Genomic DNA, 14,281 nt, shown 5'->3' with positions numbered 1-14,281 from the left:
CACAGTCACTCTCCCCGGGTCGTAGTGGATGGAGGCGCTCTCGCTCTCCAACAATACCTCTATGGAGGTCACCCCAGCCAGCTTGGAGATGTTATCCTGGATGTTTACCACACAGGAGCGGCAGTGCATGCCCGTCACCCTGAGGGTAGTCTGGGCCGAGTCTGTGGACACCTCAGAATCCTCAGTGGAACATTCCACTGGCGGTGGGGGGGATAGGGCAGCGCTTAGCAACCGCTCCATCTCGCTGACGGACAGCTGCAGGGGGCGGGGCTTGGACTTGGGTGTGGCTTTGAAGCCTGCCTTGGCGATCTGGGCGATGATGTCGTCGATAGTGATGAGGTATGGCAGGTAGAGAACAGTGGCCTCCTGGGAGTCTAGAACCACTGGCGGAGAACACACAAGGGAAACATTCATAAATTATAATCTCCAGGAATCCAAAAGTATCACTGTGATGAGGACAGAAAAACATGATTGAGTTTTTTTTTTTAATACAGATTATTCCTGACCTTGAAATGCAAGTTAATGTTAAGTGAGAATACGAGACTACTACAACTTCACATATTCATTCATCACTATAGAATGCAAAGTCAGATAAAGGACCAGTGCAGTCAATTTTTATTTTCCACACACACACACACACACACACACACACACACACACACACACACACACACACACACACACACACACACACACACACACACACACACACTATGAGTTTCAGCCTGTTTTAGCTGGATGGAATTTTGGGCCTGCCTGATGACATCACCAGCTGGTAAATGATACTTTAAAAAAAAATAAAACACAACATGCAACAATTTCTAAGATTTTACTGAGTTACAGTTCATAGAAGGAAATCAGGCAATGTTTAAGTAAATTCATTAAGCCCTAATCTATGGACGCCACATGACTGGGCAGGAGCGCAGCCCTGGGTGGGCTTGGGCCCACCCACTTTGGAGGCTGGCCCAGCCAATCAGAATGAGCCCCCCCCCCAAAAAAAACCTCTTTATTACAGACAGAGATACTCCTCAGCACCCCCTCAGATGATCTCGCAGGGGAAGAAGCCGGATGTGGAGGTAATGTACTGGGTTGTCATGGTTACACGCGGTCTGCAGTTGTGAGGCCGGTTGGCATACTGACACATTCTCTAAATTGACGGTGGCGGCTTATGAAATGAACACTAAATACCATGGCAACAGCTCTGGTGGACATTGCTGCTCCCTAAAAACTTGAGACGTGTGGCATTGTGTTTCTCTTTTATTTCAGCTCATGGGACCAACACTTTACATGTTGAGTTTATATTTTTGTTCAGTGTCGTGAATAGATCAATAAGAAAGAGAGTTCAACATCTCTGCCAATAATTCCAGTTTTCCCCTCCCCGCTCAGACCACCGCCAGACAATCCAAGCAGAAGTCTTGCTTGAGAAATTGCTCTTCGCTAAGAAGCTATTTGTTTGTTTTTTTACCATTTTTATTGAAAAAAAATCACAGTAAGGCACTTCATTGTTACCAAGAAATGATTTGATATTGAGATTAAAACAGCTGCATCGGACCTTTAGCAAGATCAGCACTACACTTGATCAGAACTCATTGATTCACGATCAAATGATAATGGCCTTCAGTGTAAAACCGGTGACTACTACGCAATACAAAGTAACAAAGTTACCTTTGATTTTCTCAACTCCTTTGAGCTTGCCAATCTTCCCTTCGATGGTGGTGGTGCAGGACAGACAGACCATGCCCTCGATCCGCATCTTCACCAGCTGAGGCTGTGAGGATGTGGCCGGGGCTGACACTGTGACTGTGGCAGGAGCTGGGACTGAGACAAGAGTTTCCTCTGTTGGGCTATTGGATGTAGGGACCTCCAGGAGTGGGGCCAAGCTACTAACCACCTCCCCCAGCTGCACTACACTGATCAGGGCAGGGATGAAGGTAACAGACACTCCCCTCTGGTCCTTGTTCTCCTGGACCTCCAGGACCCCCTGGAGCTGAGCTAGCTTGGTCAGAGCCTCCTGTTGGGCTTCGGGGGTGAGAAGGGCTGGGATGGGGACCAGCTGGGTCTCCGTGAGCACCGTGGAGGATGTGCTAGTGTCTGAGAGGATGGAGTCAAACCCCATGTCCTCCACAGCCTCAGCCAGGGACTCTGGGGTGTGATGGCTGTGGTCGAAGATGATGCTGGCATTCTTCAGCTCCAGAGACACCTACCAGAAAAAAAATGGCAAACAAAAAGAATAATTAAAAAACACTTTATACTGACATGAACAGAAGTGAGAGCTGATGTACAGTAATGCAGTTTAAAACTAGGCTTTGAAACTAAACAGAATTATACAGCCGTTATAAATTTATGCCATGGAGACATGCAGTCATTGACAGCCATACAAAAAATGGTCATGTCATGGTTACCATGTAAATCAGCACAATTCTGAGATTCATGGCTGAAATCACACTGAGACGGTTACTAAAACCATACGAAGCTACGATCAATAGGACATCAAATCTATTCCACATAAACAGGTAGTCTGGAGATGATCCTTGTGCAGCTTCAAGAGGAAGTCACCTGGAATGCATTTCAATTAACATCGACAGGATCGGTGTGTCGTTGTCCCCCCGTCAGGACGGTTGAGCTAACATAGGCTAATGTGATTAGCATGAGGCTGTAAGAAACAAGGACATAGACATTTCCCAGGACATAGACATATCTGATATTGGCAGAAAGCTTAAATTCTCATTAATCTATCTGCACTGTCCAATTGACAGTATCTATTACAGTGAGAGAACACCATGCTATTGTTTGAGGAGAGAGAGCACAGTTATGAACTTGAACGTGTATTAATTAACCAATTAGGCACCTTTGGGCAGTCTTGATCTAAATTACACCTGGGCTGGAATAACACATTATGACCTTTATCTGGCAATTCAAAGATGGTACCAAAAACAACATGTTTTTTCTTTGTATTATCTTTTACCAGATCTAATGTGTTATATTCTCCTACATTAATTTAACATTTCCACAAACTTTAAAGTGTTTCCTTTCAAATGGTATTAAGAACATGTATATCCTTGCTTCAGGGCCTGAGCTACAGGCAGTTAGATTTGGGTATGTCATTTTAGGCAAAATTTGAAAAAAAAAAAATGGCAGATCCAAATGAACAGGTGTGCCTTGTTAAAAGTTCATTTGTGGAATTTATTTCCTTTGGAATGCGTTTGAGCCAATCAGTTGTTTTGTGACAAGGTAGGGATGGTATACAGAAGATAGCCCTATTTGGTAAAATACCAAGACCAAATTATGGCAAGAACAGCTCAAATAAGCAAAGAGAAACAGACCATCATTACTTTAAGACATGAAGGTCAGTCAATCTGGAACATTTCAAGAAGTTTGAAAGTTTCTTCAAGTGCAGTCGCACAAACCATCAAGCGCTATGATGGAACTGGCTCTCATGAGGACCGCCACACAGGAAAGGAAGACCCAGAGTTACCTCTGCTGCAGAGGATAAGTTCATTAAAGTTACCAGCCTCAGATTGCAGCCCAAATAAATGCTTCACAGAGTTCAAGTAACAGACATCTCAACATCAACTGTTCAGAGGAGACTGTGTGAATCAGGACTTCATGGTCGAATTTCTGCAAAGAAACCACTACTAAAGGACACCAATAATAAGAAAAGACTTGCTTGAGCCAGGAAACATGAACAATGGACATTAGACCGGTGGAAATCTGTCATTTGGTCTGATGAGTCCAAATGAGATTTTTGGTTCGAACTGCGAGAACTTGTGAGATGCAGAGTAAGTGAACCGCCACAATCACCCGACCTCAACACAATTGAGTTGGTTTGGGATGAGTCGGACCGCAGAGTGAAGGAAAAGCAGCAAACAAGTGCTCAGCATATGTGGGAACTCCTTCAAGACTGTTGGAAAAGCATTCCAGGTGAAGCTGGTTGAGAGAATGCCAAGAGTGTGCAAAGCTGTCATCAAGGCAAACGGTGGCAACTTTCAAGAATATAAAATATATTTTTGATTTGTTTAACTACATGATTCCATGTGTGTTATTTCACAGTTTTGATGTCTTCACTATTCTACAATGTAGAAAATAGTCAAAAATAAAAATGAATAGGTGTGTTCCAACTTTTGATTGGTACTCTATATAAAGATGAGTGCATTGGCCTCAGAAGCTTCCAGCATGTTCTAGTAGCAATACAAAGAACCCATATCTCTCTAACACACACACACACACACGGAAACTTGTGATTAGCTGACGCCATCACATGACCACTCAGCCCTGACTGAAATGCAAGTTAAAAACACAGGAGGGAAGTGTGTGTACGTACCAGAGATTATCTATGTTTTCCTAAGTGTGTGTGTGTGTGTGTGTGTGTGTGTGTGTGTGTCAGGGAGAGCGAGAGTGAATGAGAGACTGTCCTTTCCTCATACAGTCTACTACTGTTTTTAACTTTGACCAGGGTCAAAAACTATCCTACAGGCCTCTACCGTCCACGTTCAACAACAGTGTATTCACTCCTCACTTAAAAAGGACACCTACTGTTTCTTACAATAACACACATTAACGTCCCCTGACCCTTTCAGGACCTGATGCCATTGCCCATATTCTCCGTCTGCTACCCGTTCAGCCGGTTATCGACCCACAATAACCAAATGACAGTCCTGTAAAGACCAGCTCTCTGTCAGGAACCACGCGATTACATTATATCCCCATTAACCTGTGCCTGAGGGGTAAACACACAGAGAAGGCCAGGACACATTCACTGCCATCTAGGACATTATTACAGCTGCTACACGGAATTAAGGATCACTGTTCATCTTCAATTAAGCTATATAAACAAGCCACTCCCTTGTAGGGGAGAGTTGGAGGCTGAGCTGCATCCCAAATCACAGCGGTTAGAGCGTTGGACTAGTAACCGAAAGGTTGCAAGTTCAAATCCCCGAGCTGACAAGGTACAAATCTGTCGTTCTGCCCCTGAACAGGCAGTTAACCCACTGTTCCTAGGCCGTCATTGAAAATAAGAAGTTGTTCTTAACGGACTTACCTAGTTAAATAAAAGGTCAAATAAAATGAATAAAAAGTAGTTGAGAATAGGGTGCAATTTGGGATGCATCCTGGAAATCAGATGCTATGGGATATTTAGTTGGGTGAAATGAAATACAAATTATAGTTGGCAAGAGATAAAATAAGGAAACATTTTTTTTGCTGCTTTCTCAAATGTAGCTAGTTAGTTTCACATCTAGTTTTTAAAATGTTCTGAAACTGTAAAAAAAAAAGAAAAGAAAAAAAAGCAAACTCCGCTATTTTAAATCTCTGGAAATTGTGCAAATGGTGTCAAGTCTACGGTGGAAATGCAGACTTGGCAGTTTGAAGACATTCTGTTTGAAAGGTGAAAGATCGATGAACACAAAGCTGTAAGGGTGAAAACATCCTTCAGATCCTGTAAAATCAGTTGGATGTGTAGATTATAATCTAACACATGTACATGTCACACAAAGGCCTATCCTATAAAGTTGTGATACAATTTAAAACACATTGGGCCAGTTTCCCGGATTGCGCCTAGTCCTGGACAAAAATAAATAATATACAAATCATGCTCACTGGAGTCCAGGACTAGGCTTAATCTGGATCCGGGAAACCTCCCCTAAATGTGTACCGGACCCACCTTGATGTGTACGACTCCAGGAAGACCCCCAATGCGCTGCTCAATAGACTGAACACAGGAAGTACAGGTCATCCCCTCCACACCCAGACAAACTGAGCTCAGCTTGACCTTTAGCGTCATTGTAAGTCCTTTGTCTGGGAACAAAACAAAAAGGACATTAGCATGGTTTAACAAAGAAAACATTTTCACATTCCAAAAAAAGCAGACAAGAAAGGTCATAAGCCAGACTATTTACGAGCGCATGACAAGGATCTCGTTTCCCACGGCAAGAGAGTAAACAGAAATTAAACAGGCCAGTAAATATTACATTGATGTCATACACACAAAGATAAGGATTCGTCAACGGGCTGATGTGCAGTCGCCCCTCTCAATAAATCAGAAGGTCCAAAACTAAAAAAATGTTCTATTTCTTACATGTCACTCAGAGACCCTTTCATAGTAGAGGTCGACCGATTAAATCGGAATGGCCGATTAATTAGGGCCGATTTCAAGTTTTCATAACAAATTGGTAATCGGTATTTTTGGACACCGATTTGCCGATTATTATATTTTTTTACACCTTTATTTAACTAGGCAAGTCAGTTAAGAACACATTCTTATTTTCAATGAAGGCCTAGGAACGGTGGGTTAACTGTCTTGTTCAAGGGGCAGAACGACAGATTTTTACCTTGTCAGCTCGGGGGTTTGAACTTGCAACCTTCCGGATACTAGTCTGATGCTCTAACCACCTGCCTCACATTTCACTCCACGAGGACTACCTATTATGTGAGGGCGGGAAGAAGCCAAGGTAAGTTGCTAGCTAGCATTTAAACTGTTTTTTACAAGATAAATCTTAACATAATCACTAGTTAAACTAGCAATATCATCAACCATGTGTAGTTATCTAGCGTGTCCTGCGTTGCATATAATGGATGCGGTGCCTGTTAATTCCTCATTGAATCACAGTCTACTTCGACAAACGGGTGATGATTTAACAAGAGCATTTTCGAAAAAAGCACTGTCGTTGCACCAATGTCCTTAACCATAAACATCAATGCCTTTCTTTAAAATCAATACACAAGTATATAATTTTAAACCTGTATATTTAGTTAATATTGCCTGCTAACATGAATTTATGGAAATTGTGTCACTTCTCTTGCGTTCCGTGCAAGCAGTCAGGGTATATGCAGCAGTTTGGGCCGCCTGGCTCGTTGCGAACTGTGTGAAGTCCATTCATTCCCAACAAAGACCATAATTAATTTGCCAGAATTGTACATATTTATGACATAACATTGAAGGTTGTACAATGTAACAGCAATATTTAGACTTAGGGATGCCATCCGTTAGATAAAATACAGAACGGTTCCGTATTTCACTGAAAGAATAAACGTTTTGTTTTTGAAATGATAGTTTCCGGATTCTACCATTTTAATGACCAAAGGCTCGTATTTCTGTGTGTTATTATGTCATAATTAAGTCTATGATTTGATAGAGCAGTCTGACTGAGCGATGGTAGGCACCAGCAGGCTCGTAAGCATTCATTCAAACAGCACTTTTGTGTGTTTTGCCAGCAGCTCTTCACTGTGCTCCAAGCATTGAGCTGTTTATGACTTCAAGCCTATCAACTCCCGAGATGAGGCTGGTGTAACCGATGTGAAATGGCTAGCTAGTTAGCGGGGTGCGTGCTAATAGAGTTTCAAACGTCATTCGCTCTGAGACTTGGAGTACTAGTTCCCCTTGCTCTGCATGGGTAACGCTGCTTCGAGGGTGGCTATTGTCAATGTTTTCCTGGTACAAGCCCAGGTAGGGGCGAGGAGAGGGACGGAAGCTATACTGTTACACTGGCAATACTAAAGTGCTTATAAGAACATAGTCAAAGGTATATGAAATACAAATCGTATAGAAACAAATAGTCCAATAATAACTACAACCTAAAACTTCTTAACTGGGAATATTGAAGACTCATGTTAAAAGGAGCCACCAGATTTCATATGTTCTCATATTCTGAGCAAGGAACTTAAACGTTAGCTTTTTTACATAGAACATATTGCACTTTTACTTTCTTCTCCAACACTTTGTTTTTTCATTATTTAAACCTAATTGAACATGTTTCATTATTCATTTGAGGCTAGATATATTTTATTGATGTATTATATTAAGTTAAAAATAAGTGTTCATTCAGTATTGTTGTAATAGTGCTTATTACAAATACATTTATAAAAAAAAATAAATAAATGAAAACATCGGCCGATTAATCGGTATCGGCTTTTTTTGGTCCTCCAATAATCTGTCGACCTCTACTTCATACCCCTCCTTCCTAACATCACACATATATCCATCACACTCTGAAAAGCTGCAAGGAAAAACATAATGAACAAAAACAAAACAAAAATCTACTTACCCATCAGCTTCAAACATACACATATATATTTCTGAAAATAAAAATCTGCCCTAATGCTGTTTTGAGGATCAATCCATATTGTAGCTACCAAATACCAGATCAAACACAAGGCATTGGCCCTATACTAAAAAAACCTTGCTTATCCCAGCTCAGGAGCCACTGACAGTGGCAGGAGAAGAAGATGTCGCTGCTTTGACAGTAGACAGGGCTCCGAGCTACGTCATTGTGTGGCAGGGGATCTGATTTGATGACGCTCCAGCCACTCCACTTGCCATCAACCAAACAAGGAGAATAGCCCACCGGAAGCCAGAAGTTAAATCAAATTCAAGATGCTGATTGTTAGTAGGGTTGGTACTTATGCAAGGGGAGAGGGGGTCGTTCCATGTCATTTTAGCAAGCCATGACACCCACTATCTCAGATTTTTCTGAAATTGTTTCTGTAGTTAGAAAGATTATCATTCCTGAATTTTGTTTGTCGTCGACATATAATTAGATTTCTGATAAATTACGCTAAATGATTGCACCCAAACTGGCATTATAAATGTATAGGATTCATATAGTCTTCAATAAATATAGTACCTAACATCCGATTTGGACCATAATTCTTCCTAACAATGAGTACAACATGAGTAATCGAATAAAACATTTTAAAGGCCACCCTATGTTATTTCATAGTTTTGATATCTTCACAATTATTCTACAATGTAGAAAATTAAATGAAAAACCTTGAATGAGTAAGCATCCGAACATTTGACTAGTACTGTATGCATGTCTGTATGTATTTACAGTTGAAGTCGGAAGTTTACATACACTTAGGTTGGAGTCATTAAAACTAGTTTTCCAACAATTGTTTACAGACAGATTATTTCACTTATAATTCACTGTATCACAATTCCAGTGGGTAAGAAGTTCACATACACTAAGTTAACAATGCCTATAAACAGCTTGGAACATTCCAGAAAATGATGTCATGGCTTTAGAAGCTTCTGATTGACTCAAATTATGTCAATTAGCCTATTGGAGGTGTACCTGTGGATGTATTTCAAGGCCTACCTTCAACCCAGTGCCTCTTTGCTTAACTTCATGGGAAAATCAAAAGAAATCAGCCCTCCACAAGTCTGGTTCATCCTTGGGAGCAATTTTCAAACGCCTGAAGGTACCACGTTCATCTGTACAAACAATAGTACGCAAGTATAAACACGATGGGACCACACAGCCGTCATACATCTCAGGAAGGAGACGTGTCCTGTCTCCTAGAGATGAACGTACTTTGGTGCGGAAAGTGCAAATCAATCACAGAACAACAGCTAAGGACCTTGTGAAGGTGCTGGAGAAAATAGGTACAAAGTATCTGTATCAACAGTAAAACAAGTCCTATATCGACATAACCTGAAAGGCCGCTCAGTAATGAAGAAGCCACTGATCCAAAACCGCCATGAAAAAAGTCCAGACTACGGTTTGCAACTGCACATGGGGACAAAAATCGTAATTTTTGGAGAAATGTCATCTGGTCTGATGAAACAAAAATAAAATTGTTTGACCAGAATGAACATTGTTATGTTTGGAGGAAAAAGGGGGAGGCTTGCAAGCCGAAGAACACCATCCCAACTGTGAAGCACGGGGGGGCAGCATCATGTTGTGGGGGTGCTTTGCTGCAGGAGGGAGTGGTGCCCTTCACAAAATAGATGGCATCACGAGGCAGGAAAATGATGTGGATATATTGAAGCAACATCTCAAGACATCAGTCAGGAAGTTAAAGCTTGGTCGCAGATGGGTCTTCCAAATGGACAATGACCCCAAGCATACTTCCAAAGTTGTGGCAAAATGGCTTAAGGACAACAAAGTCAAGGTATTGGAGTGGCCATCACGAAGTGCTGACCTCAATCCTATAGAACATTTGTGGGAAGAACTGAAAAAGTGTGTGCGAGCAAGGAGGCCTACAAACCTGACTCAGTTACATCAGCTCTGTCAGGAGGAATGGGCCCAAATTCATCCAACTTATTGTGGGAAGCTACCCAAAACATTTTTCCCAAGTTAAAAAATTTAAAGGCAATGCTACCTAATACTAATTGAGTGTATGTAAACTTCTAACCCACTGGGAATATGATGAAAGAAATAAAAGCTGAAATAAATCATTCTCTCTACTATTATTCTGACATTTCACATTCTTAAAATAAAGTGGTGATCGTAACTGACCTAAGACAGCGCATGTTTACTAGGATTAAATGTCAGGAATTGTGAAAAACGGAGTTTCAATGTATTTGGCTAAGGTGTATGTAAACTTCTGACTTCAACAGTATGTATTTGGATGGCGTATCAATACATTCAGTCACTAAAACCAATATAGGCGTCCTTCCTAACTCAATTGCCGGAGAAGAAGGAAGCCGCACAGGGATTGGTGATTTTAGGTCAGTGGTGACTAAAACAGTTTAAGTTTAATGACTGTGATAGAATCCTTAGGATGGATCAACAACATTGTAGTTACTCCACAATACTAACCCAATTGACTGAGTGAAAAGAAGGAATCCTGTACAGAATTTAAAAAAATACTCCAAAACATGCATCCTGTTTGCAACAAGGCCCTTAAGTAATACTGCAAAACATTTGGCAAAGCAATTCACTTTTTGGCCTGAATACAAAGTGTTGTATTGTATTTTCCCCAAACATATTAATGAGTACCACACTCCATGTTGCAGGCGTATTCCTCGACCTGGCCAAGGCTTTCGACTCTGTCAATCACCACATTCTTATTGGCAGACTCGACAGCCTTGGTTTCTCAAATGATTGCCTCGCCTGGTTTACCAACTACTTCTCTGATAGAGTTCAGTGTGTCAAATCGGAGGGCCTGTTGTCCAGACCTCTGACAGTCTCTATGGGGGTACCACAGGGTTCAATTCTCGGGCCAACTCTCTTATCTGTATACATCAATGATGTCGCTCTTGCTGCTGGTGATTCTCTGATCCACCTCTACGCAGACGACACCATTCTGTATACTTCTGGCCCCTCTTTGGACACTGTGTTAACTAACATCCAGATGAGCTTCAATGCCATACAACTCTCCTTCCGTGGCCTCCAACTGCTCTTAAACACAAGTAAAACTAGATGCATGCTATTCAATCGATCACTGCCCGCACCTGCTCGCCTGTCCAGCATAGAATACGTGGACATCTACAAATACCTGGGTGACTGGTTAGACTGTAAACTCTCCTTCCAGACTCACATTAAGCATCCCCAATCCAAAATTAAATCGGCTTCCTATAATGCAACAAAGTATCCTTCACTCATGCTGCCAAACATACCCTCAGAAAAATGACCATCCTACCGATCCTCGACTTCGGTGATGTCATCTATAAAATAGCCTCCAACACTCTACTCAACAAACTGGATGCAGTCTATAACAGTACCATCCGTTTTGTCACCAAAGCCCCACACACTACCCACCATTGCGACCTGTACGCTCTCGTTGGTTGGCCCTCGCTTCGTACTCGTCGCCAAACCCACTGGCTACAGGTTATCTACAAGTCTCTGCTAGGTAAAGCCCCGCCTTATCTCAGCTCGCTGGTCACCATAGCAGCACCCGCTCGTAGCATGCGCTCCAGCAGATATATCTCACTGGTCACCCCCCAAAGCCAATTCCTCCTTTGGTCGTCTTTCCTTCCAGTTCTCTGCTCCCCATGACTGGAACGAATTGCAAAAATCACTGAAGCTGGACACTCATATCTCCCTCACTAGCTTTAAGCACCAGCTGTCAGAGCAGCTTACAGATCACTGCACCTGTACATAGCCCATCTGTAAACAACCCATCTATCTACCTACCTCATCCCCATACTGGTATTTATTTTGCTCCTTTGCACCCCAGTATCTCTACCTGCACATTCATCTTCTGCCGATCTACCATTCCAGTGTTTAATTGCTAGATTGTAATTACTTCGCCACCATGGCCTATTTATTTCCTTAACTTACCTCATTTGCACTCACTGTATATATACTTTTTGTTTTCTTTTGTTCTACTGTATTATTGACTGTATGTTTTGTTTATTACATGTGTAACTCTTTGTTGTTGTATGTGTCGAATTGATACGCTTTATCTTGGCCAGGTCGCAGTTGCAAATGAGAACTTGTTTTCAACTTGCCTACATGGTTAAATAAAGGTGAAATAAATAAATAAATAAAAATTCCAAGCATAGTGGTGGCTGCATCATGTTGTGGGTATGTTTGTAATCGTTAAGGATTTGGAAGTTTTTCAGGATACATTTTTTTTTAAACGAAATGGACCTAAGCACAAGTAAAATCCTAGAGGAAAACCTGGTTGTCTGCTTTCCACCAGATACGGGGAGATGAATTCACCTTCCAGCAGGACAATAACCTAAAACACAAGGCCAAATCTACACTGGAGCGGTTTACAAAGAAGACTGTGAATGTTCCTAAGTGGCGAGTTACATTTGCCTTAAATCTACTTCAAAATCGATGGCAAGACCTGAAAATGGTTGTCTAGCAATGATCAACAACTAATTTGACAGAGCTTGAAGAATTTTGAAAATAATAAATGGGCAAATGTTGCACAATCCAGGTGTGGAAAGCTCTTAGAGACTTAACCCATGGTATTTAAGATTAGATATTTCTGTACTTCACCAAATTCGCAACATTTTCTAAAAAACTGTTTTCACTTTGTCATGAGTGAGAAATGGTTGAGAAAATATATATATTTAATCCCGATTGAATTCAGGCTACAACACAACAAAATGTGGAATAAGTCAAGGGGTATGAATGCTTTCCGAAGCCAATATAAATACTAGTGTTCGCTAAAAGCAGATACAAGGATCCTGCCTAGCTACCTACCCATCTCTTCTTCAAATGTATTGGAATGACAAAGGATGTTTGTAAATCCCTTCATGGGTAACCCCAAAGCCATAATAGATGATCATGAGTGACACAGATAGGACATGATGGTCACAGTAAGCAACATTTTGGAGACTTCTAGGACTAGCTACATCGACCTCAGAAAACAAGTTACATCATAAGTTAGTTAGCCAGGGCATGAAAGTCCTTTGGTTAGCTTCGCGTCACATAGCTAAACGTATTCATTGGATGCGTACTAATAACATGTTATGCAATGGATAAATCATTGGATTAATAGCTACTGTAACTAGGACACCACAGCAAATGTTCCGTAACTTATTTTCGTATAATCTGTATTTTAAAATCATAGCTATATGATATTAGCATAGCTAGCTAGCCCAATATTGGCCTAAAGGATAAAGGACCGTAAACTAATTGAACGTTACATGTTCATTGTAAAAAGGTCGGCTCCGGAAAACAGACAAATCGATTCTAAAAATGTAATTGAAAACAGAGCTAAATCCCTCTATTTTCACACCACATCAAAAATAATTACACAAATGCAAACTACACACTCACTGTATATTGTTTTTACCGGTTTATTTTTCCGTCGGGGAGCTCAACTTTGTCCAATGACTCATGTATAATATAACTGTAATGGGGAGATTCGTGATCACCGGATAGCTTTGATATAAAAACAAAATGCGACTGCTTTCCGATCAAGCACCAACAAACTAGCTAACTGAACCCAGTTAGCTAATGTAAACGTTATCAAGATAAACCATTTTTGAGATATTTACCTTTTTATCAAGAAGATAATCATGTAGTTAGCCAAGCAGGAGGGTGTTGACGTTGCAACAACAACAAAAAACGATATTCGGATGCTAAAGGGGAGAAACGTGGCTTGCTTGCTTGCGATCTCCTTTTATCGCCGCAACAAGTGCTGTGCTACAGCTTGTAGCTAAAATAGAAGAATATTGGCATTACTTGTTTAGGTTGTCGTTTTTCATGCTGACTTCACACGGTTCAAATTGCGGCGGATCTGCGCAGGAGAGATGAGGCGCTGGGGAGGTGACGTGGGCGGCATGTGATGAACTTGGGCGGGTGCATCTCAATAGTCTAGAGCTGGTGTCCTCCGTTGGTTTCGTCTCCTTCCCTTCATTTTTAGCGGATCAGTGAATACCCTTTGCACAGTTCATATTTTGTAGCCTATGTTGTTCAAAGCTGTACATAGGCAAATTAAAATGTGTCGATTAGGTTAGAAATGTAGTTTTTCTAGTCCGTTCTATTCTAACAAGTGTTAATTGATGGTCCGAACAACCCAACCTGTAATGCAACTTGAGTAGGGGCCAAGGTTATTATTGCAGGCCCAGCAGTTAGACCATGAATGCAGGTTCAAACAT

General features: G+C 41.3%; 1 protein-coding gene across 3 annotated transcripts in view; it reads right to left on the bottom strand.

Moving 5' to 3' along the window:
• Positions 1–13,921, bottom strand: part of LOC135526727 (copper-transporting ATPase 1-like) — a 39,806-nt gene extending 25,885 nt beyond the window's left edge. For 2 of the 3 annotated variants that reach the window (XM_064955340.1, XM_064955342.1), the window contains exons 1-4: positions 13,679–13,921; positions 5,660–5,793; positions 1,666–2,200; positions 1–383 (exon numbers count right to left, since the gene is read on the bottom strand). The exon at positions 1–383 is cut by the window's left edge and continues 370 nt beyond it. In XM_064955340.1, the coding sequence (XP_064811412.1) occupies positions 1–383; positions 1,666–2,200; positions 5,660–5,779 (1,038 nt within the window). In that variant the 5' untranslated portion in view covers positions 5,780–5,793; positions 13,679–13,921. The remainder of the gene's footprint in view (positions 384–1,665; positions 2,201–5,659; positions 5,794–13,678) is intronic. The other variant, XM_064955341.1, reaches the window with a different exon arrangement.
• Positions 13,922–14,281: the final 360 nt, after the last annotated feature.

This window comes from Oncorhynchus masou, chromosome 32 (assembly GCF_036934945.1).
Source record: "Oncorhynchus masou masou isolate Uvic2021 chromosome 32, UVic_Omas_1.1, whole genome shotgun sequence".
In the NCBI taxonomy this organism is placed as follows: Eukaryota; Metazoa; Chordata; class Actinopteri; order Salmoniformes; family Salmonidae; genus Oncorhynchus; species Oncorhynchus masou.
The sequence above is the reverse complement of the archived record's forward strand: the minus strand, read 5'-3'. Positions and strand labels throughout refer to the sequence as shown.